Source organism: Strigops habroptila, chromosome 4 (assembly GCF_004027225.2).
Source record: "Strigops habroptila isolate Jane chromosome 4, bStrHab1.2.pri, whole genome shotgun sequence".
Lineage (NCBI taxonomy): Eukaryota > Metazoa > Chordata > Aves > Psittaciformes > Psittacidae > Strigops > Strigops habroptila.
Genome location: NC_046358.1, coordinates 78,081,529 through 78,103,374, shown reverse-complemented (window position 1 = coordinate 78,103,374; position 21,846 = coordinate 78,081,529). Strand labels below are relative to the sequence as shown.

Here is a 21,846-nt window from a genome sequence, read left to right as displayed (position 1 = left end):
GGCCCCTCACGGGGACCCTCCCCGGTTCCCGCCGCCGCTCCGGGCCCCACACGCCGCCCGGCCAAGACACCCGGGGCGCAGGCGAAGCCCTCCCCGGCCACCTGCCGCCCCCCGGGCGGGTCGCCGCCGCCGGCCCCGCTCACCCGCGGACTCGCCGGTGTTGATCCAGTCCGGGTTCGCCAGACTGGCGATGGCGAAGATGTCGGCGGCCAGGAAGAGGCATCCTGAGATGATGGTCAGTTTGTCCATCTCCTCCGGCTCCGGCAGCTCCCGGCTCCGGCCTCCGCCCGGCTCCCGCAGCGGGCCCGGGCCGGGGGCGCCTCACAGCCGCGGCTCCATGGGCCCCGCGCTCCTCTCGGCAGCGGCGCCAGGGACGGGCCCCCCGGACGGAGCCGGAAGCGCACCCGGCGGGCGGGGGGAACGGCGGATACTCCGGAAGGGAAACCCACTGTCCCCGGCGTTCTCCCCCGGGCGGGGCGGAGCTTCCCGCGGGGGGCGGTGCCTCCGCCGCAGCGGGGCGGGGGAAGGCTGCGGACGGCGGCGGGCTTCCCCCGGGGCGCGCAGCGCGGCGGGGCCGGGCTTGCCTGGGAGGCGGGGCGGGGGGCGGGACTGGCCCCACAGCGGCGGGCAGGTGGGCGGGGCCATGGGGAGGGACATGAGGCCAATAGGGGGCGCTGCCGCCGGCCGCTGCGCGCGAGGCTGCGGGCGGGGCCGGGCCCCGCCTCAGGGCGGTTGCCCTGTGAGGGGGGCGGGAGTCCCGTGAGGGCGGCCGGTGCCCGCAGCCCGGGTGCCTCGTTTCCTCACCGCTGCGCCTGGGACCGGCCCCAACACTTGCCCCCGCATCCCGGTCCCCAAAGGGGTTTCTCAGCCGAGGCACACGGGAATCCCTCCTTTCTCCCAGCGCCAGCCCGGAGACCTCAGGCCGTCCTTCTCAGTGCACTCCGGGAGGGTCTGCCCCCCGCCAAGGGAAACCGAGCATGGGCAACTTGGTGGGCGCTGCACAGAGGGTTGAGGAACGATCATAAATCTGTTGTCGCCACACAAAAAGTACCTGTTGTTTCGCTTGTCGCTGTCACGCTGTCCCTTTGGAATAGCGGGCATTAGCTTAGAGTTCAGAGTTGCTTCTGTAAAACCAGGGAGGTGGAAGGGCTGATTCATGGAGGTTCCTCCAGGCCTTACGTGACTCTGGAGCACCACAACAGCACTACTTTGCATTGCTGTCTGTGCTGTATGTTTGGAAGAAAACCTAATTAATCTTGACTAGGAAACTCACCCAAATAGAGTGATTTCTGGTTACATGCTCATCCGTGGATTCAGCTATATTGAAGCATGGGGGAATCTGTAGCCAATAAATGAACTATGCACTAAGTGTGAGAAACCAGCCCAGTTTTGGCCACAATAACTCTGTGCCTTTGACACTGTCATTCTGGCATGGGAATGCTGAACTCAGTTTAGCATCCCTCACATCTACAGGTAACAGGAAAAAAATCTAATGTTTCCATAGTTTTTTCCTTCGAACAGCAAACACCCTCTTCTTTATTTCCAGAGCAGCATCACACTGCAGAAGCCAAGCAGGCAATTATCTGAACTGTTTATGTAAGTCTGCTGTGTAGGTGGGAGACTATACAACCAAAATGGAGATATTAGTAAAATAAACTTAAAGTGTTCAACAGCAGTCAGTAGGGTTTACTATTTGGAGGGCAAGAGCTGTGCTTAGATTCTATTGAAGTCACCTATTCTTGACAGATGTTCTTAAGGGTGCAGAAAATAGTAAGACTTTTGATGAAAACCAGCTGAAATTCCCTTTAAATGGGGAGCAATTGGTGCATGGAATAAATTAGACAATTGATTTTTTATTTAAAAGATTTAAAAATTGTATTGCACTAACAATGCGAATACAGCGGCCTTGAAAAGACGTTATTTCCAAGAATCGCCTGCGATTATCCTATAAACTGGCTTTAAGTGGTATTAAAATAGCTTTTAATACAAGCTTCTGTAAAAGTCTGCCTCCAAATGAATTTCTCTCCAAATAACTCAGCTTCACGGCAAAAGGAATAAAGGAAGGAGAGGTGGAGAGGGTATGCAAAGGGAAGGTATTGTTTTCATTGGCTTTTGATATGCAAGCAAATATGAAGTCAGAAACAGTGACACAGTCATCTTCATACCATGCAGGCTGTGTGATCAGTTATTTAATTTAATCTTTCTGAGTTTTATCAGGGGATGCGTACATGCCTAAGGATGCCGTGTGGCAGGACACCGGCAGCTATATGCTTTCCAGAAAGCTTTGGGGCTTCAGACAGAGCTGTGGTATTGACAGACAGGCAGCCTAAATCTAATTACTCCTCTTGGACTGAAACAATGCACTAGATGCAGATGCATCCTTTGCACAATGCCAGACTTCCCTATGCCTGAGTTGCTGGTGTGTGGTGCTGAGAGAGCTTGGAACCTGCCTGCCCCTGCATTCTGAGTAGTTGCTAGGCACCATTGCTTCCTCACCTGTTGGTAGACTCTTCCTCCACAGGCCACCATGGAGCAGTAGCATATTTCCAAAAGGCTCACCTCGGACACTCCGGCGCTATTTTGGCTTCACACGAAAAGGTATTCCTCAGGACTTGATGGAACGTACCCAGTCTTTAGAAGAGCCTGGGGATGAAACTATGAGTGAGTATCTATCTCTTTTGGCCATTTCTTCCTCTGTTCATTTCCATCTTCTCACTGCTGCCTCAGCACTTCTTCCACTCCTGCATTTCAATATCTCAAACTTTTTGAGTCCTTGTGCTACCAGACAGTATCTTCTTCACAGAGCCCCCAGTGCCCTAAATTGTGTTAGTATCAAGAGGCATTTCTGCTCTTGAGGTTAAGTATTTGGAACAGAATCAAAGGCAGGTGACGAGGAAAAGGATATCCTATGCTGCTGCCTGCAAAACTGCAGAATTGAAGGGTAACTTGGAGAAAATCAGGACAGTGTTAGGGCAACTGTAATGTAAGTTCTGTCAAGTACCTAAACTTTCTGTAGCACAGAACAAAGAGAAAATCCACCTTCCTTGGAGGCTATATAGACTGATATGAGTATAGTAAAAAGACAAGAGACTCAGCTAAAAGTGTGAATTTTAGCATTCCTCCTAATTCTTTTGTAGGCTTTGGATTAGTCACAGTTTTCATGCTTTTAAAACTCTCATGTGCAGCAAGATAACTTCATGTAAGAAGAAGCAGCCTAAGATGAGGATTCTGGTATCTATAACTAAAGTTATCTAGATTTATAAATAGCATTTTTTGTTTGTCATTTCACTGCTGATCATTTGCTGACCTACAAATGCTCATGAATTTTAATGGAATTTGCTGAATAATTTTAGCTAGAAAACAATACTGCAAATAATAATAGCTACAAAAAAGTAGTCTTACTTCATATAATCTGTGTACATTTATTGGCCTGGGAATTAAGTACTTATTCTGGAAGTAGGAAACTAAGATTCAGTTCCCTTTTCTGGCTGAAAAAGATTGAAACACACATTGAAAAGTGACCAAGAATGCCACAGGAAAGGTTTAAATCCCTTCTATTGATCCTGTTCCACCTTGCATAAATTCCTGAGCAAGAGAAACAGTCGCAGGTCAGACATTTGACCTGTCAGGATTATCAGCAGGTTAAAGTGTGTGCTAGAGTGGGTCTTCTTTTGCTTTTCTTGCCTGACCATGAAAATGAAGTATTTAATCCAAATTAAATGTAATCTACTCAACAACAATTTAAAAAATCCTGCATTTTTCATTGGGAAGGAAAAATACATAAACCCATACCAGCTTCCTTCTCTGTTTTTCAGTTCAGCAGCCAAATTGACAAATGACATGTTCACATTGCTATACTTTTGATCTTAATTCTTTTATAGACATTCTGGGTTGTCATTTGCAGCCTGATCCAAAGCTTTACTAAAGCCATTGGAGAGTTGAACAAGTTTCTGTATTTTAGAGAAGAAGGATAAAGTGGTGGGGATTTTCATTAAGTGATTTCAGACCGCTGGAGTGCATCTCAAGTAGTTAATTTATTGGTACTCTACTGTCAGAAGTTACATTTAGAGCTTACATCTTGAAACAGAGACAAAAAGTAATTTTTAATAGAACACAGTTTGTTTTAGGAGTCTGAAGCACTCGTGACAGTCTTAATTTTTCCTGTCTCCTAATGAGGAGAACAGGCTTGAGAGATGGAGGAGATTTCTTTATTATCCCAATTATGCTTCTTGGTGGAGACACTGGGATAAATGTCATTTATATTGTATTACTTTTCATTTTAATGGATAGCGGGCACTCAAGAGTATTTTATTTCTGTAGGTGCTAACTATGGCAAGTGCAGTCCCTTCCCTCATGTCAGCAGTAGAGTGTGGAACCAGTCTGCTGGAAATTTAGAAATTAATCTCCTTTATAAATATTGATTTGAAAAATCCATTTTTGTAGGAATTCAATCTTTTCTGTAAGTCCTTAATAGCTGACACCTCCTCTGTTCTGTTATCCTGTATCCTGTTCTCTACTTTCCCTGAATATATCACCATTAGTAATGAACGCTTAAGTAACAGCAGTATTGCTTTTTCTTTTGGTAAAATGTGTGACTCAGCAGGCAATGCTTACCTAAAGAAGCAGTTAAGAATGAGGGACTTAACTGTTTGGACAATTAAGACTGGGTCTGGCACCTGCTCAAATGTCTCCTTAAACCTGTTATTGAAGAATTATATCACACTTTTGACTAGTAAAATTTTCCTCTCACTTTTCACAGGGCAGATGCCATCACTGGAGAGCCTCTTTCAGTACACACTGGTTGCAGTACTGAAGGCAACTATTAAGATGAGTAAACAAGGATTAGGTCTCATAGTCATACAGAATGGGCCCTATCTCCAGATAACAAGCATTGTTGAGAAAAGCTCTGCAGCTAACAATGGAAAGCTAAAACCAGGTAAGAGAAACCGTCAGTGATATCCAAATTTAATAGCATTGAAAATGTTCTGCACTTGTGCTTTGAGCCTGTCTCTGATTTATTTACACTTATACAGATCAAAAGAAACTCAGTTTGAAATTACAGAGAAAAGAAACTAGCATAAACTGTGTAAAGCTCAGTGCCAGCATTCCATTGTAATGAAATACCTGTGATCTTAAAATAGCTGATATGGGTGACTGTTCCATAATCAGATCAAGATTTAAGTATATATATTTTTCTCCAGCAGAAACAGATTTCCTATTTATCAGGTTTGTCAAAAAATAGTTTAACTATTACCTTTATAGAGCAGCTAAACTTGAATAATACCATTCTTTGTTCAGTGCATTATTGTTCAAGTAATTTCACTCTACAAGTAACACAGAACTTCCCAAAGGGTTGAAATTAATTAGCCTTATTGTTTACTTTTTATTTCTCTGTATTATACAGAATAGTTACAAAGTGGCAATAGACAAATCTCTGTGCTCTAACAATCCATGCAGGTGTTCATTTGCTAAATGCTTTAAACCTGAAATGTGCCATATCAGTACTAACAGACTATTACTGGTTATTAAGGTTTCTTGTGGAACATCAGGCACCTATATTAAGCTTGTAATTGAAAGCTCTGTAAACATAAATGCCTTACATGGGTCCCTAGACCAAGTATATTAGACTCCTGAACTACAGTTTGGGGATGTCAGTGTGCTAAGTTATTACCAAATATTAAATTGTCGCTAACGTAGAAATCTATGAAGCTATGACTTGAGTGTAATGAAGTCATTTAGAACTTTACTGCCGTTCAGTGCAAATGCATGTCTTTAAATTAGAACCATTTTCTGAGCATTGCCTTTATAATTTGGGCAGTTCTTTCTTCTTGCACCTTCCAGAGAGAATTAGGATTCCAAGCACTAGGAAGAAAGATCTACTTGTTTGGTGAAATAAAAAACAGTGAGTGGAGTTCTTAACCTCATTTTAGAAAAGGCTTTGCATTTTCGATCCCAGTATAAAAATCAGTGGAAAAATCCTGAACATAATACAGGAATGGATTTGGATTTGAACTAAGTACCTTTATTATCTTAGGAACTGATAGCTTTTATCAGTTCCCTAAAAAAACCAAAAACCCTATGTTATACAAAAACATACATAGGATACTGGTTTGGTTGTTGGTTTGTTTAGGGGTTTTTTACCTCTATAAAGTAAAAGATACATAATATTAGTCACTGAAACTACGTAGTCCTCTTTGCCATAGTTAGGAAAAGGCAAGCTCCAAAAGGATTTTCAATAAAGCCTACAAGGACAAGGAGTCAAATTATTTCAGCATGTGATGTGTTTGATTTACTGCAGCAAGTATTGAACAGTTTAAAGGGGCCTAAGGACTGGTAACAAACATTGCCCCTTTGTAGTAGCTGATCTTAGTTTTTGGAGCCAAAAGAAACAATTTGAGCATGCTTCATGGAGCACCTGGATCTAACTCAGCATATTCCAAACGCAACCCCCCCCCCCAAAGCAGCAAACAGCTGAATTTGGTCAATTTACGTTTAGAGTGAACTTACGAAACCTTTGTATTTAAGACCAAAGCTGTAAAACTTTGCAGAGAAGACAGTATTTTGTAGAAGCTCTGTCTCTCAAGGATACCACAGGCAGCACAGTTATTTTGGCATTAATACCAAGGTATAGAGCATGGGCTTGAGAAAAATATGATACACAAATGCATTGCTTAAGATTTTTTTCTTGCAGTGAATTAGGTTTTATCTTTTATTAACTTTTTTTTTCCAGCTGATTAAGATGAATGTTATCTGTACAATGTCAAACGGGAACCTAAAACAACAGTTCATAACTGCTTATAGCTTGAAAGACCTGGTGCCATTCTGCTGACTTTAATGGAGCTAGAAATTAACAGAGGTAGTGAGAGGCACTAATGTCTTAAAATCCTACAGTTATACTCACCAAACCCATATGTACATACGCATGCCCTATTCTCCATGCCAGCAAGAAGAAACAGGGCTGCTTAGGACATGTTTCCTCAGATACCTTCATAGTGCAAGAGGTTATCTCCACATAAATCTTCAGTGGCCACTGAAGGATATCCATCACAAAACTGATGGGTGAACTGAAAAACTGGGTGGTTCAGACTCCAGATGCTGGAGCAGAGGAGCAAAATTATCTCCATCTGCAGTTCAGAGATGGCTTTGACTCACCACAGCAGTGTTATCAGAACAGTATGGGCAGAAAAAAATGAATTCTAAAAGAATCTATTCAAAGCCAAGAGTGTCTTGCAGATGCTTTAAATCATAAGTACATTTATGTCTCTGCATTTTGAAACATGAATTTGGGTGATTTATCTTTCTGCTTGAGGCTGAGAGCTTACATAAAACTGTTGGTAAAATGTTTTCTGTTGGTTTTTTTTAACTGCTACCCTGGTAGCTGTTCCAGAACTTCTTGTTTACACTCCAGTATATCCAGTATCTCATGATAAACTAGCGTGGAGAGAAGGTGTGATGATGATGGAGGAGAAGGAGTAGTTAGTGGAAAAAGCGAATGAAAAAATGATAGTCAGTAGCTCAGGTAAACAGTTTGAAAGCCTGCAAATTTTTTGCTATGGGCAATTTTAATCCAAAAGGGATAAAAAGAAAACAGAGCAGATGGAGAGAGGCTTCTTGCTCTGCTAATGTGGCAGCAGACAGCTGCACTGCTCGTTTAAATCCCCTATGCTGTTCTGTTGCAGTTCAGTAGATAATGTTTACTGATACTGCTGTACTGTGCAACTGTTTCTGCCAGGCTGCTCACGGAGCTGTAGTCTGCTGCAGGTAGATTCTGCTGGCCCTTTGCAGCCTCCAAAATTACACGTTTATAGAGTAACTCCCCCCAAACCCTCAAAGCCCACCTTGTTACACCCCATGGTACATATAGGTGCTGGGGCTTCTGTACTGTTGTTCTTGGATGTAGTACTGCTTTTTGCCAAACTGCAGCCCAGTGCTTTCCAGTGGCAGTAGGTAATAATGTTATTTGCAGCCTTATCGCTTAAACAGACAAACCAACAAAAAACATCACCACCACTTTCTGCTTGAACTCCTCAGTTAGGCTTCTGCACCAGCTTTGGTAGGCACATCCTATGTCTTCCCTGGCCTGCTTGACATTGCCTTGCAATGTACCCATGTGTTGGGACTAGAGGGACAGGCACCAGCCACCAAGGAGAGCCAACCCTGGAAGCCTCCAGGGGCCCAGACAAGCACAAGGTGACATGTGCAGCTGTAACCTCAGCTGAACCTTGCTGGAGTCTGTCGGGTCCCAGGTAGTGATCCTGTTCAAAGCATTCAGCATTTTACCTTAATCTGGCCCCCAAACTGCACAGAAATGGAAGGCAGCACTGAATAAGCAACCTAAAGTTTATCACGGTCGCTCAGAAAAGTCCCAAAGCAAACAAGCAATCTGCAGCTTTCCTTAGTGTTGTGAACAGTTAGTTCTTAACAGAGCTAAAAACATTTTCATTAAAATAGAAAGAAAAAAGAATTGCATCCAGTTGAAGAGCTGCTGAACACATGCAATAAAAATGGGAAAGTTTAGTGCTAAAGACTATGTATTTTAGAACATGAACAGTTAAAAATTGAAAAAGTTTCTTCAACTGATTGCTGTCTGTTTTCTTCCTTGGCAGGGGATGTTCTAATAAAAATTGGTTATGCCACCGTTTTGGGCTGGACCCTGCGACAGCTTAGGCAACTCCTGCACAATATTCCTATAGGAACGACTCTACAAATCAGAGTTTACAGAGATTTTGTTGAAGTACCTCAAGACTGGCAAAGTGCAGTTGAATTAATTCCTGAAGTAAAGCTGCCTGTGGTGTCAGTAGAGTAAGAAATAACTATTGTACATAACTAGAATTTCACATGTTGCTTATCATTCCAGCAAGAAACAATAGTGTAATAGCTTTTACAGTTTAGGATAAAATGTTAGTCTAAAGATGTATTTTCATTTATTTTATTTTTTTAAATAGAAACCTGTGATTTGAAATGAACATATACCAAAGGAAAGCTCACTTTTCTAGTTACAGTGGAGACAGGGTCAGGATGAACATTTTTAGATATGCCCCTTCCTGCCTCCGCAGCAAGCAGCAGTCTGACAGGCAGGAACACCTCTGAAGTCAAGAGGCCATGTCAGTTTGTGACAGCCAACTGCAAGTAGCTGAGGGTATCAAGATGGAGGTGTTGATACCACCATCTAAAAAGCTTATCTGTTCTTTAATCAGTCTTCACTACTGACAGTAGCTAATGAGCATGACTTCTGAAATTAAACTGCAGGAAAAATAAACTCTTCTTGTGAGAGCCACTGCCTAAAAATATATTGTGCTCAATCCTAAACGTGGCTCATGCAGTCAGTATGATTAATGTAGATGGGATACAAGTTTTCCTGAGGCACAAAGTTTTAGTAGAAAAGAAACCTAAAAGGTAGGGGAAGGAACAGAAGTATTTAAAGGAGGTAATTAGGCTAGAACAGCAGAAAGGAAGCTGGAGCTTCCTTGGAAGCAAGGGTCTTTCTAAAAGATTAAACCTGTATGCTTATGTTTAAATACATCAAACTATTTGCTATTCTGAAGGAGCAGAAAAAGGATAGCTTGCTTTTCTGGTGACCGAATTACAACTTAGCTGTGGAGCGCAAAGGAAACTGTGTGCAAAGGGCTATGGACAATAGTATTAGTTTGATATTAGAGGAGCTTCAGAACTAACGAACTTGTCTTTAGAACAAGAGTCCATGATTAGTGAACTAAATGGCTGTGGGAATTATTGCATGTTGAATTTTCTGTATTTTCAGTATTTTCTGTATTTTCAGCACAGACTATGATGATGACATTGGGTCCAGTACTGATGATGATGTAGGCTTGTAAATTCTTCAGTGTAAATCTCCCTCATCATACTGCTGTGAGTTCACTCCTAAGTTACTATCAATATTCAAAATCTGGCAGATACCTGATACAGGCCAGACACTTGGGGTAGGCACAGACTGTGTTTGTGATGCTGTTCTTCGTAATAATGTTGAAGCATGGTACAATCCTAAGCTTGGTACTAGTGGTGTTATGCCTCCTTCCTACTGGGCTACAGAAAACAATGAGACCAATTCTTCTTCCTCCTGCCCTTCTGTATGTGTATTAAGCACATACATCCCATCTGGAAGAATTTGCCTTTGTTGCAGAATACCTCAAAACCTGACTTGTCCCCACCTAGGTTTCTGAGTTGTACCGTATCTGTTTTCTTCTAACACGTGCCTTCAAAAAAATCTGAATGTCCTAAGATACTTGAAATGATGTATTAGCTATATAAAGCTGTTCTAGCAATGCCCTCCCTCCCCTCAAAGCTGTCTATCAATGCTACTTGTGGACAAGACACTCAGAAACACTACCTCTGCTCATCCCTGTCAAGTAGCAGTTGCAAGCTCTAGGAAGGTCTAATATATTCATCTTTGTTTGAAGGCAAGTTTCTTCATTTTCTTGATATAAGGATGGTGAAGACAATCACAAACCTTTCCTGAACATACAAGAATACACAGACAACTAGTGGCAATCACAGTATTTGTCTGCATCACAGTGATCATTTTGATATATCTGTTTTTTACATTGACTAAACTGTCACCTTATTTGCTCACTGTAGTTCTACCTTCAGTGCACAGAGCCAGACTTACCAGCATTTTACATAACAGTTTCAGTAGAGAAAAAACATCAACAACACACAATGTATGAACTCAGCACTTTATTTGACAAGTGCAAGCCCACAATTACTTGAGATAAATTTGCTGAAATAACTGAATGCATAAATAACAAGTTAGTAGTAATTTACTTAGAGCTCATTGTAGGTCCATTGTGAATCTGCATCCCAGTTTTGTTTTCACAGCTCGTCAAGAAAAGGAGTATTTCCCAACTCCCCACTTGCTGCCATCGATTTCTTCCCACTGACAAACTTCTTGGCAGCCTGAAAATACATTGGGAAGATGCATATAAGGAAATATTCACTACAACAGAGTTTATCTTGCTGCTCACAGCCTCAGCTTCAAGTTATTAAAACAAACAACAAATCCCAACACTACCATCGTACATCAAATAAATAATTTTCTTTTTGCTGTCTAAACTTGTTTCTAATCCAGCTTCTTCTTACTTTCTAATCTAAACAGGAAGGGCAGAATGACAGTTGGATATGAAAAGTATAAACTCTTAGAAAATAGTTATGCCTAGAGTAATTATTACACCACAAGATACAGTGGATCTTTCCTTATTACTAAAGGTATTGCTAGTTGCTACTGCACACAAAATAGTGATAACTGTGAAAAAACCAAGTTTTCTTAGAATTTCTGATGGATTTCTCGATGAAGTTTGCTTCAAGTTGTTAAGCAACAAAGCGAACTGGAATAGCAATATGGTTACATCAGTTTATCACTGAAAGAGTAATTGTTTTATTAAGCACAGCAAATATTCTAGACTAAAAACCTTTGACAGAGAAGTGTCTGCACTGGAACTAGCATCAAGTTTTCCATCAATACTAGTTGGCAGTTTTGGTAAATTCAAGTAAAGTAGATGAGAATTTCATATACTCCCAGCTACACTACTTTCGCAGCATATTGGATTAAAGGGTCTCCTGTTAATAAAGTAAGTAAAGGCATCACAAAATAGCAGCTGGGAGCTGTAAATGAGTTGCATTGGCTTTTTTAAAAGATATTTTACGTGTGTGTTTATAAACACACACAAATGAGCACCCGTTTTGTATAAAAAACACTTACACGGTGATTAAGAAACACCTGTAACGCTGACACATACTTACATTCACAACATCAGCAGTGGCTACAGAGTCAATTTTCTGAGCAATAACAGATGGCGATGTGTGTGTGCCAGACATCAAAGCCTCCGAGCCTATTTCATTCAGCAACCCCTCTGCAGTCTCCACTGACATCAAATAGGCGGCTTTCAGCTGATTTCTGCCATCAAATAAAGCATTAAGGATGAGTGAACATGAAAATCCTGTTACTACTTTAGTCACCACTCCTGCAAGTACAATGAGTTTTTGGGGCTTTTTAAGTTTTCAAGATTCCTCTCATTTTGGAAGGTTTTCCTTTTCAAGTATGGAAGGATTCCGTACTTAGGAAAGAGGTACCACAAATACTCCCAAGCGTGAAAATGTCAGGGTATTCCAGCACCTACTGCCACCCCCTGCAGTCAGAAGATCTCCAGCTCAGAATTTGTTTCTGTTTGAAGGAACTGATGCAGGTACCACAGGATTCAGACAAACTAATCTATCAAGTTTAAAAATTAGGTTTAAAATGGATTCCAGTTTCTCATCAAGAACAGCCTTAATGCAGAGCTACTTTGCTGGCAGTGACAAAGCAGCAGTCAATGGTTAGGCTCCTTAAGCAATAGTTACATGTTCTGTTAAAAGACAGCAAGTTCACACTGTTTGTTCTGTTTCATGCAGTCTCACTGCTACGTATGAAAATGTTATTTTTATAAGCTAGTCCTGTTCTTTTTTAAACAACAAAATGGCAGAAAATGGTTTATTCTAATAGAACGTGATTAGACTAAATTGCCAGACTGCACATATCGCTGGCCTTGAATTTGGTTTGTTTTTCGGGTTAGTTGTTGGTTGGTTGGTTGGTTTTTGTCACTAAAGGAAAAAGAGCAAGACAGAAAATATATGAATCCATTCCAGAAAGGAACCCCTCTTCCCCCCTAAAAAGCCACAGCACTCTAACTCCCTAATACTTTGGCAGCTTTGTTACAAACCAACCCAAGAAATTCCACAAAACAAAACGATTCCAACACACAAAACAAATAATGCCACCTATAAAGGTCCAAAATTCACCACTTAGCTCCTAGTGACTAAAGCACAACCAAGCATGTCTAGGTTATTATGTTTTCTGTGATCAGGCTTTACATGGAGTCTTGTAAGTATTTTACATATACAACAGTGAATATTTTAATGTTGCTACTTGAGCGAATCTGTACCATATTGTCATATTGCATAACTACAGCTTGAGAGGCTCAGTGCAGTCTAACACCATCTGGAGATCAAGCCCAACTAATGTGCACGGCCCTCTATAAATTAGAAACCCTAAAACTTCGTTGGTTTTACTGCATCTCTAATAGTAATTTCCCCCACATCTCAAATATTCCTAGGGGCACTTATTTCAAACACTAAAGCACTAATACAGTGCTTTACACTTGCAGACCCTCGTTAATACTATTCTTTGAAGATGCAGAAGATTGTTTAATATAATTGTTTTGGGAATTGCTGCAATGCCACTCTAAAGGGAATTACCTCAATAATGCAATTCAGGATTCTAATTTGAATACATCTCAATACTACAGAGTACGATTAAAATGACAGCATCTGCGGATACTTGCCAAATTCTTACATTGAAACAGTTTTCAGAAATCATTAACACTATCTAACAAGTTTTTATTAAGAAATACCACAAGCAGAGCATCAGTACAGCTTTGGAAAAAAACCCCCTACTGACAGTGCTTCAGTTTTAACACAGGAAAGTGAGCAGTTCCCCATGGAAATAACTACATAAAGACAATGATAAGCTCTGCTGTACAGAATAATCTAAGCATTTGACAAGTAGCTACATGGTAAGAAACTTCTCTTCACAACACACAAGAGAGTCCTTTATGCACTTACTTTGCCCTTTTGATATCTTCATCAGTGACGCTGCCCTGAGCAACTGCCTTTACCTGGTTCAAAGCAGCTTTAATGACCTGAGGAAAATTACATCAGTTAAGACTTCTTCCAGCATTAAATTTCAACATGTTATTTCTATTACATGACATCTCAGAAACTTCGGAGCAGCTGATGATGTTAGGATTGTCTGCCTGAACTCAATTCTGAACAGCTTCATGACAAAACTGAAACCACTGTAATAAATGTGCAAGCAAGACACAAAAAACCTTGTGGAATGAAACTGCAACACCACATTAATTTGTATGGTCTCACCATTTCTTCATTAGAGTTCACTCAGTTCTGCCAGCTTCAAGAGCCAGCATGTTCCTCATGATATACTTAGGCTTACACATCTAAGTCAGCAATTACAGTCAGCAATTACAGTCAGCAATCAAGGGATTTTACTAGCTCTCATTTGTATTAAGTATTTGTACTTCCCAGACAGCAAGTCTCACACCCAGCTTACAAAGCTAAGTTATAACTGAACATGCAGCATTCTTCTACAAGAAATCAGATGAACTGACTTTTTCAGATGAATCCGCCTCTATCTCAAATCAAAACTAGTTTAAGGGTTATGTTCCTAATAGTTAAATTCTAATCATCAACTCACCTCCCCAGTGTCTGAAGCCTGGGATATGGTATAAATCCCAAAGAGCCCAGAATCGGAGTAATTAACATTAAACGCAGAAGCCTGCAAAACAAACATTATCACCAACTGTTTCAAGTATCAGAACAACTAAACATCAAGCATAGGACAATAATTACTATCAGGATCTAAAATACTGCAAGTCAGGAAGCTAAACTCCATCTGTGCAGAGGAAAGATCAGATTGGAAGTCCTTCTCTGAAATACTGTAACTTGTGCAAGACTGAACCAATTATGATTGTATCTGGACGTAGTAAACTCTCAAAGGATAATATGCATTTTACTTAAAATATCAGAGTACAATAAACCTTTGAACTTACATCAAATGGCCGGGTAGTCGCTTTAGCAATACCCTGACACAATTTGCTGGTAACATTGCTTCCCCTCTTGATAAGGGGCCCAGCACCTAAAACATGCTGAAGAACACTGAACGCGTTTGCTTCTGCACTCCCAACAACAGCTCCTTCTGAGACAACAGCAGCATGGACAAGGCTCTCACCATTCTGTTTTCTGATTTCTCCTAAAAACCACAACAGAATAAAAAGTAATACAGTATTCAGTTAGAAACTACTATACCTTCAGAGGTATTGAAAGGAAACATTCCTAGCCAGGAGTTCGTTCCATGAGAGAAAAGCCAGGGCGTGAAGTTATTGCGTGTCCACTCAGGAAAACAGCAAGAAGCTGTTAATAGACTATCGCTAATTATAAAAAGTCCTTACCATTCAAAAATTTTCTTGCAATCACAAACCCATGCACCTTCCTTTGCCTTATCTGAACCTGACCCTAAACGATATGGAGTATGAGATGATAAAACCCAGCGAGTCTCCAGAAAACAAATACCCAGAAAAGTAGCATTGCCTTCTGCTCATAACAATATTGATCCTGTTTTATAGAAAATGAAGTCATTCCAGGTAAATACTAAATGTTGGAGACTTTATTTTTTTCCCCATCTGGCTAAAGTGACTTGATACTCCAACTAAAGAATAGGTATTGGTATTAACTAGTACGAGATACTGCTCTGAAAGAGTTAAGTATTAGTTTATCTTTTATGAAAGATTTACAGCATTCTAATAGATCTTCCCTAAAGAGAAAACCTACCACCACTTCCAGACAGTCCTTAATCTACTCTTCAGGGAATCTTCCCCAAAATGCCAAGAGAAACCACAAGCCAGTTTGTTTTCCACTTGATGGAATAAATGATCTTGCAGGTTAAGCTTTATTGGAAACATGGGTTCAGTTTTATCCCAGAACTTTCCATTGTGGGGAATAATCCACTGCTTAGTTAGATGGGAGATGTGTTTGAACTGTCACTTCCCACGTACAGCATTTAGTACAACTATATTGTTTTCAGCTTCAACTTTGAATAGTACTACATTTATAATAAACAGAAAATGAGTCATTCGGAACAGATACAAGGCACAGACTCACCCCCTCGGTAGACAGCTTTTGCACTAGAAACACCAGCTCCACTGCGGATGTTTAGAAAGTTCTCTGCAACTTGCTTTAAGTCAGAGTGCTTCACACCTGCAACACAACAGTTGTTCCAAGTAATATAATGGCATTGAAAACCTACAGTTAAATAAAAGTGTTTTAAGTGTACCATAACATTTTACTTCTACAGAGAACTCCACTTTCCATGGCAGTTTTCCCTTACGAATTGCAATGCCCATTAAAGAACATACATACCTATTCCTACTAGAGCCATTCTCGCACTTGTGAAATTGTTCTGTACAAAATCATGGAGCTGCAACAGTAAATTCACATTTTAGGGTATTTTGTATAAATTACAAAAATGGCAAGTGTGTTTCTAACATCCCCCCTTATACTTCTTCATGCAGCAAACTCCAATGTTTCCAAAAGGAGCTGTCTATAGAACAGCATTTTACGTGTTCTCCAGTGACAAACCTTCTTATACAAGAACAACTGCATTTCACTGACAGCCTTACTATGCACAGAAGATAGAAAATTTATACAGTAAATATAGTCAGTGTTTACTTTCTCAAGTGTCATCATCTATCCTTGACAAAGAAACTGAATCAGATTTATAACACAACATAAATAATCCTACCTGCTCAGAAGTAATTTTTCCAACTCTGTAATCTGGACAATATAAGGGGTTTGCCAGAGCATTCTTATAGGCTGCAGCATGCAAGTTTTCCAGCACTCCTAAGAGGAACAAAGTTTCAGTGATGATGATTAATGTAAGAGCCACTTCTAATGAAGATCATGAATGAAACTAAATGTTACCCCAGTGAAACAGAGCTGTGGGCCTCTTTAAGAAGCACAAGATCTGCAAAAGCAGGTCTAGAATAACCAAGTACACATGAAAGTTTCATCCAAGTGCACAGGTTTGGCTGAGGCATTGTGTTTAGGTCTGTTTTGGGTGGTTTTTTTTTAAACCCACAAACCTAAATTCATAACCCTAAAGCTGGAATCCATTTTCAGTGTAATGAAAATCCATACTGGTTTTCTATGAAAATAACCATACAAATTCAAGAAGTCTTTTGCAGAATATCGTTTCCACATTGATGAGTAATACCCAAGAATGGTTTTCATAACACAAGCTGCTGCAAATATACTGTCAACAACAGTCATGCCCTGCACATTCTCTGGCTGTACTTGAATTAAAAAGGTAAAATGGAAGCTGCCATGGGGAATGGTTTAAGCTGTCTTCAGCATGTTACTTGCTGAATGTTATGCACAGGCTAGAAAAACTTGTGTATTTATAAAAAAAGGTTCTGTAACAACAGAAAGACCCATACCTATCCATGGGGAAAAGCTGCAGGATTACATGGTCATGTGACAGAGCAAAAGGGAAACTATTTTTTCCAAAAGTGTTGAATTCTGAAGAAACTCCCCTGAAGCCAATGCAGTGGATCAGAAAGTACACTCACCAACTTGAGGATTCTGAGAGGCAATTGCTTTGTCAACTTTTAACTGTGGCTGAAGATCAGCTACTTCCCATGGTCTGAACTCTGGTGCTGTGGTGACATTGAGAAGATACTCCATAACTGTATCGCTAGATAAAAAAAAGTTACAAAGGCATTAAACACACCAGAAGTAGCACATATTTCTTTTGAAGTTGAAAGCAAGTTAAACTAATCTGTAAGCAACACATGAACAACAAAATATATCACTCGAGCCAGAGTAGTTACTAGCACTGCTGTACAGAGTATGAGAATTCAACTTCAGTTCCGCATCATTTGTATGCTCAATAACGTGATACAGAAGCTGAATATTAATACAGTAGTTTATCGATTTATTACAAAAACATGAAAATAGGTATTACTCCTACCCTATAAAATTAATGGTCTCTACCACAGAGCAGTTTGTAAAGCACGCAATTCCATTTACAGCATATCTAGATACCTACACGTAGTTACGCAGGCATTCAATGCAGTAAGCCATCTTCTCTCTCGTTGAGTACACGCTAAGTGAGAAAAAATACAAACCCCATTTCAGCAGAGAACACTGAAGTGGTTTTTCACACTTATTCCTCCCCTCAATATCTGCTTGATATCAATATCTCCCCTTAAATCTGCTTGAGATGACCATTTAAAGTGAGCGATAACACACAGCAGAAAGAGACATAACTAGAACTCCTATCTTAAGTATTCAAGTAATAACAAGTGTCTTGTGACCATCAGAATTTAAAATACCATGCTAATTCAAAACAACAAATAAGGCTGAATAGCAAAACCTGAAGACAAATGTGTATATGTATTAAACAAGACAATTCAGAAATTATTCTCTTTGGGCAGAAAACTCCCCACTTGCTTCAACACATTTGTGACTAATAGGAACAGAAAGGGGCAGAGTCTCAAGTCATATAAAACCTTGCTTTTAACCAAAATCTATATAAAACAATCTTACTGGATGATTTCAAGATACATTGCAAAAAAGCAGGCACAGCAAGATCCCTCTTTTATTTCTCTTAGGCTTGTTTTCTAGGCTTTAAACTCTCAAATCATGAAAGCCAGCTATTGTCTGAATTGCTCCAAGAATTGCAGTATGATGAGTGGTATCTATTCACAAAAGATGGCGAAAAAAAAATAATCTACTGACTTCAGGAAGTTTAATCTTGCAGCCTGAAAAAGCAGAAAGAACATTAAGCTTTGTGGACAAATTATATTTCTCCCAGGTACACAACATTTATATTCTGTTAATTGAAAGGTGTTTTTAAAGTACAAATCATGGGTGCACTCTCGAACCTTCACTGAACGAGGACAGAAGATGTTCGTTGTCAAGGTTCACCAATCAAGTACCATTACCACACTGAGCTCATCTGCCTGTGTATTGTTGTGCTTATTGTTTTACGTTTCCTTCAATCACATAGTTTGTTTGCATGTTACCAAAACAGATCATACACCGTTACAAACCTCAGGCTGCCCCCAACAGCTTCAATGCCACGAGTAATCCGGAAAGAAGATACACCTTTAGTAGTCTATTAAGGAAGAAAAGCAAGTTAGAATTCCAGCTATTTTAAGAACAGACTTGCCCGAGGTTGCTCGGTGCTCAGGCAACGCTGAAACAGTATCTGTTTATTAATTTATACAGAAGCCATTCTGAAAAGTTGAGCCAGCTTACTGCATCCCTACTCCTAATCGTTTCTATCATCCTCTCCGATTTTCCACCTTAACTGGTCACATATTTGCTCCCCAGCCCCATTCTAGAATGATCCAGGTTTGCCTGAACGTTTAATAGGATTCTTTGAATTAGATAAACTTGACAAAACCAGGGCAAGAACACCTACATATGCTATTACGCTGACAGCTGTCTGAGGGAACTTCAGGCAGCAGTTGGGAAGGGTAATAAGCAGCTGGGATGTTGGTTTTTTTCTGCCTGAAGCTGATGTGGACTGAACCCGCACAACAGCAGTCACAGACTTGCCAGTGGTGCTGTGTAGCATTAACTGTCACAGCCTGGCTGGTGTGCGAGACAGGCCGTGTTGACATCTGCACCTACAGCCAGACAGCAACTGAGGTGAACACGAACAAGGGGAAGGGCCTCAGTGGGTCAAGCCCATGAGATGTCCGGCCCAACGCTCTGTACCTGACAGCAGCAACAGAAGAGGCTGTTTAAATGTAACATCCCACAACCCATTCAGTGGTATTCCTGCACTACCTGCAGGAGTTACTCCTATTAGCAACTCCTTAAAGACCTGCTACCCATGAATTTAACCAATTCTTTTCTTTGAACCTACTGTACCTTCCCCCAGAGCATCCTGTATAACTGAAGCCACTGGAGAGCATAATTCTAAGGAAGTATCACTTCCTGTCTTCCAGGAAGTAATGTCATTTCTCCTGCACTTGAACCAGGTAACCAAAAATCAAGGTACACTGTTTTCCACTTCGTAAGATTTCTTACACTAAATTTTACTATATCCTTTACTTTTGCCATCATAAACCTTTCACCATTTCATCTATTGCTAACGTAATGACAAAGTGAAGAAACACCTACCATATTAGGTCCAATACGAAGCAAGTGAGCAGTTCCCAAGTTACTAGTGGTTTCATATCTGCTGCCTGCTTTAATAAACACACCAATTCTTGAAACTGGAGAAAAGTTTTCCAGAGAGGCAATAACTAAGCCATTTGGTAATTTTGTAATCTGTATTAAACAGAAAAACATTTGGTTTAGTTATCCACTAGAAATACTGTCAAACCTCTACTCTGACTGAGTTTTACAAAACAAAAAAGGAGAGAGAAAAAAATACCAGTATTCATACTGACCTCAAGATTCTCAGACTCTGGAGATAATTTCACTCGTTCTGCAGCTTTTGAGACTGAAAACTTAGGGGCTACTTTAAGTGAGTAAAATCTCTTCTACAGGAGAAAACATAAGAAAATGGATTTCCTGAATTAGTGCATTGCACATTCCATTACATACTGAAAAAGCAACTAATTTTAAAGTAGAAATACAATCAACTGCAAGTCCCAGAGTAAAAAGTGATTCCCTTGTAATTCCTCTGATAGGCTTTTTTACCTCACTGTTACAACCTGTGCAATGACTTACATGAGGTCCCTGGACCTTAGTGCTATTCTCAAGAATCAGCACTGTAAGAAAGCTTTCCCCTCCCCCTCCCTCTCTTTGCTGTTGTGCAGTGGGTATCTCTACTGACACTGTATAGTCTGTAGGACCACTGTGTAGCAGTTAACTCAACAAACAGCTACAGCATTCCACTTACTCTGAACATAACTTTGGAGATAACTTTCCCATTTATTACGTGTAGGCAGTTCAACTCCTAAAGAATCACCTCTCTCACCAACTGAGCTACACTGACTGCTGCATACAAAGAATACATGTATGCAAGTCCCCAAACTGCAGAGCAATGACCAGAAGCAGGCCTTCAAACTGAGGAGGTGAACACTGCAGGAGCCTTCCCTTCAGTAGCTGGCAGCAGAAATAACAAGACTATTAATTTCAAATCTGAAACGCTATTCCTTCTACCCTTTCTGAGATTTCTTATGCTTACAAAAAAACCTCCCAAATTTATTATTCTTCACATTAAAAAAACCAAAACTAACCCAACTTAATTCCCATGCATCTCAAAGTAAAACTTGAGTGACAGACACCCCACTGCAGCCAGTTGTAGAGATGACATAATTCCCCTCACTTTGCCACAGACTCTGTCCAACATACGAGTCTAGGAGAAACTACTTTCTTCCCTCATCACAAATTTGGTAAGACACCTAATTTAATCTCTAAGCCTATTTATTTATGAACTACTAGTGCACGTCTAAAAGCGACCTGCAAACACACTATGACTCGGAGGTCATTCGCCATCCTACTTCCAGTGGAGACCTACACAAACCATACCCCAGCTGCCCGCGGGCTCAAGGGGATTCTCTGCAGCAGAACAAGCCCCCTGCCCCCTCCGCGCCCCCGGGACGAGCCGAGCCCCACTCCCCAAGGGTACCTTGCCACAACGGGCGAGAAGGGATCCTCCTCCCCCCTCCCTGGCCGCGCGGGCAGTCCAGGGGGAGGCCTCGGGTGAACCCCTCGGGTGAACCCCCAGGGAACGTCCCGCAGCTCCCCACCGCAGCGCTGCGCGGAGGCCGCCCCGGGCCCGGCCCGCGACCTGCTTGACCTTCAGCGCCGCCGCCGCGCTCCGCCATCTGCCCAACCGGCTCGACCCCGGCTCTGGTGCCCCCCTACGCCCCTCGCTGACAGCCCCACAGCCGCTCACCCGCTCGCCACCCGCTCGCCCCCCGCTCGCCCGCGCGGCTCGCCGCCCCGGAGCTGTCCGGGGTCAGGCCCACCCGCGGCCACCAGGACCCGGAGAAGCGCTGTCAGCGCCTTCTATGCCTCTCCCCTCCTCCACACAACGCGTCCGGGTCCTCCTCACCGAGAGAGAACGCGCGACCACCGGGAACCCCTTCATCCTTCCGCGCCCCTCCGCTCGGCCCCGGCGAGGAGAAGATGGCTGTGCGGAGGAGGACTCGCCCTTCCCGGCACGCCCTGCGCTGCTTTGACTTTCTAGCGAGAGGAGACCCAAACTCTACTGCTCGCGCCTACAGTCACGCTGTGAGGGCAGAGCGACACCTCGTG

At 41.7% G+C, this 21,846-nt stretch overlaps 3 protein-coding genes across 9 annotated transcripts in view; 1 reads left to right on the top strand and 2 right to left on the bottom strand.

Moving 5' to 3' along the window:
• The window catches only part of MOSMO (modulator of smoothened), a 34,480-nt gene extending 34,004 nt beyond the window's left edge, over positions 1 to 476 (bottom strand). For all 3 annotated transcript variants that reach the window (XM_032919849.1, XM_032919850.1, XM_032919851.1), the window contains exon 1: positions 144 to 476. In XM_032919849.1, coding sequence (XP_032775740.1) covers positions 144 to 249 — 106 coding nt within the window. In that variant the 5' untranslated portion in view covers positions 250 to 476. The remainder of the gene's footprint in view (positions 1 to 143) is intronic.
• A 445-nt stretch (positions 477 to 921) lies between these two features.
• Positions 922 to 9,867, top strand: PDZD9 (PDZ domain containing 9). Of its 2 annotated transcripts, XM_030481625.1 has the most exons (7): positions 922 to 989; positions 1,547 to 1,596; positions 2,522 to 2,661; positions 4,760 to 4,936; positions 5,819 to 5,902; positions 8,607 to 8,802; positions 9,779 to 9,861. In XM_030481625.1, the coding sequence occupies exons 1-7, from the start codon at positions 978 to 980 to the stop codon at positions 9,831 to 9,833; spliced, it is 714 nt and encodes a 237-aa protein (XP_030337485.1). In that variant the 5' UTR covers positions 922 to 977; the 3' UTR covers positions 9,834 to 9,861. The 2 variants fall into 2 exon arrangements, with proteins under 2 accessions (XP_030337485.1, XP_030337486.1); XM_030481626.1 differs by lacking the exon at positions 5,819 to 5,902 and having other exon boundaries at positions 9,779 to 9,867.
• Positions 9,868 to 10,674: 807 nt separating this feature from the next.
• LOC115606175 (cytochrome b-c1 complex subunit 2, mitochondrial) lies at positions 10,675 to 21,818 on the bottom strand. Of its 4 annotated transcripts, none has more exons than XM_030481621.1 (14): positions 21,644 to 21,792; positions 20,028 to 20,120; positions 19,756 to 19,905; positions 18,675 to 18,739; positions 17,669 to 17,725; positions 17,190 to 17,314; positions 16,364 to 16,461; positions 15,982 to 16,039; positions 15,724 to 15,819; positions 14,616 to 14,815; positions 14,261 to 14,341; positions 13,612 to 13,688; positions 11,755 to 11,908; positions 10,675 to 10,911 (listed from the first exon to the last, which is right to left on the bottom strand). In XM_030481621.1, the coding sequence occupies exons 1-14, from the start codon at positions 21,677 to 21,679 to the stop codon at positions 10,828 to 10,830; spliced, it is 1,374 nt and encodes a 457-aa protein (XP_030337481.1). In that variant the 5' UTR covers positions 21,680 to 21,792; the 3' UTR covers positions 10,675 to 10,827. The 4 variants fall into 4 exon arrangements, 2 of the variants coding, with proteins under 2 accessions (XP_030337481.1, XP_030337480.1); XM_030481620.1 differs by lacking the exon at positions 21,644 to 21,792 and adding an exon at positions 20,552 to 20,687; XR_003990836.1 differs by having other exon boundaries at positions 10,676 to 10,911; positions 13,608 to 13,688; positions 21,644 to 21,818.
• Between the last annotated feature and the right edge of the window lie 28 nt (positions 21,819 to 21,846).

Bases quoted from the DNA above. Each gene is read 5' to 3' on its own strand.
- PDZD9 (XM_030481625.1), top strand. The intron at 1,597-2,521 runs GTAAGTCTGCTG...CTTCCTCCACAG, and splicing joins CAATTATCTGAACTGTTTAT to GCCACCATGGAGCAGTAGCA. The intron at 5,903-8,606 runs GTGAGTGGAGTT...CTTCCTTGGCAG, and splicing joins GTTTGGTGAAATAAAAAACA to GGGATGTTCTAATAAAAATT.
- LOC115606175 (XM_030481620.1), bottom strand. From the start codon at position 20,599: ATGTATTCTTTGTATGCAGCAGTCAGTGTAGCTCAGTTGGTGAGAGAG. The intron at 14,816-15,723 runs GTGAGTCTGTGC...TGTGGTTTTTAG, and splicing joins AAAAGCTGTCTACCGAGGGG to GAGAAATCAGAAAACAGAAT. The intron at 14,342-14,615 runs GTAAGTTCAAAG...TTTGTTTTGCAG, and splicing joins CGACTACCCGGCCATTTGAT to GCTTCTGCGTTTAATGTTAA.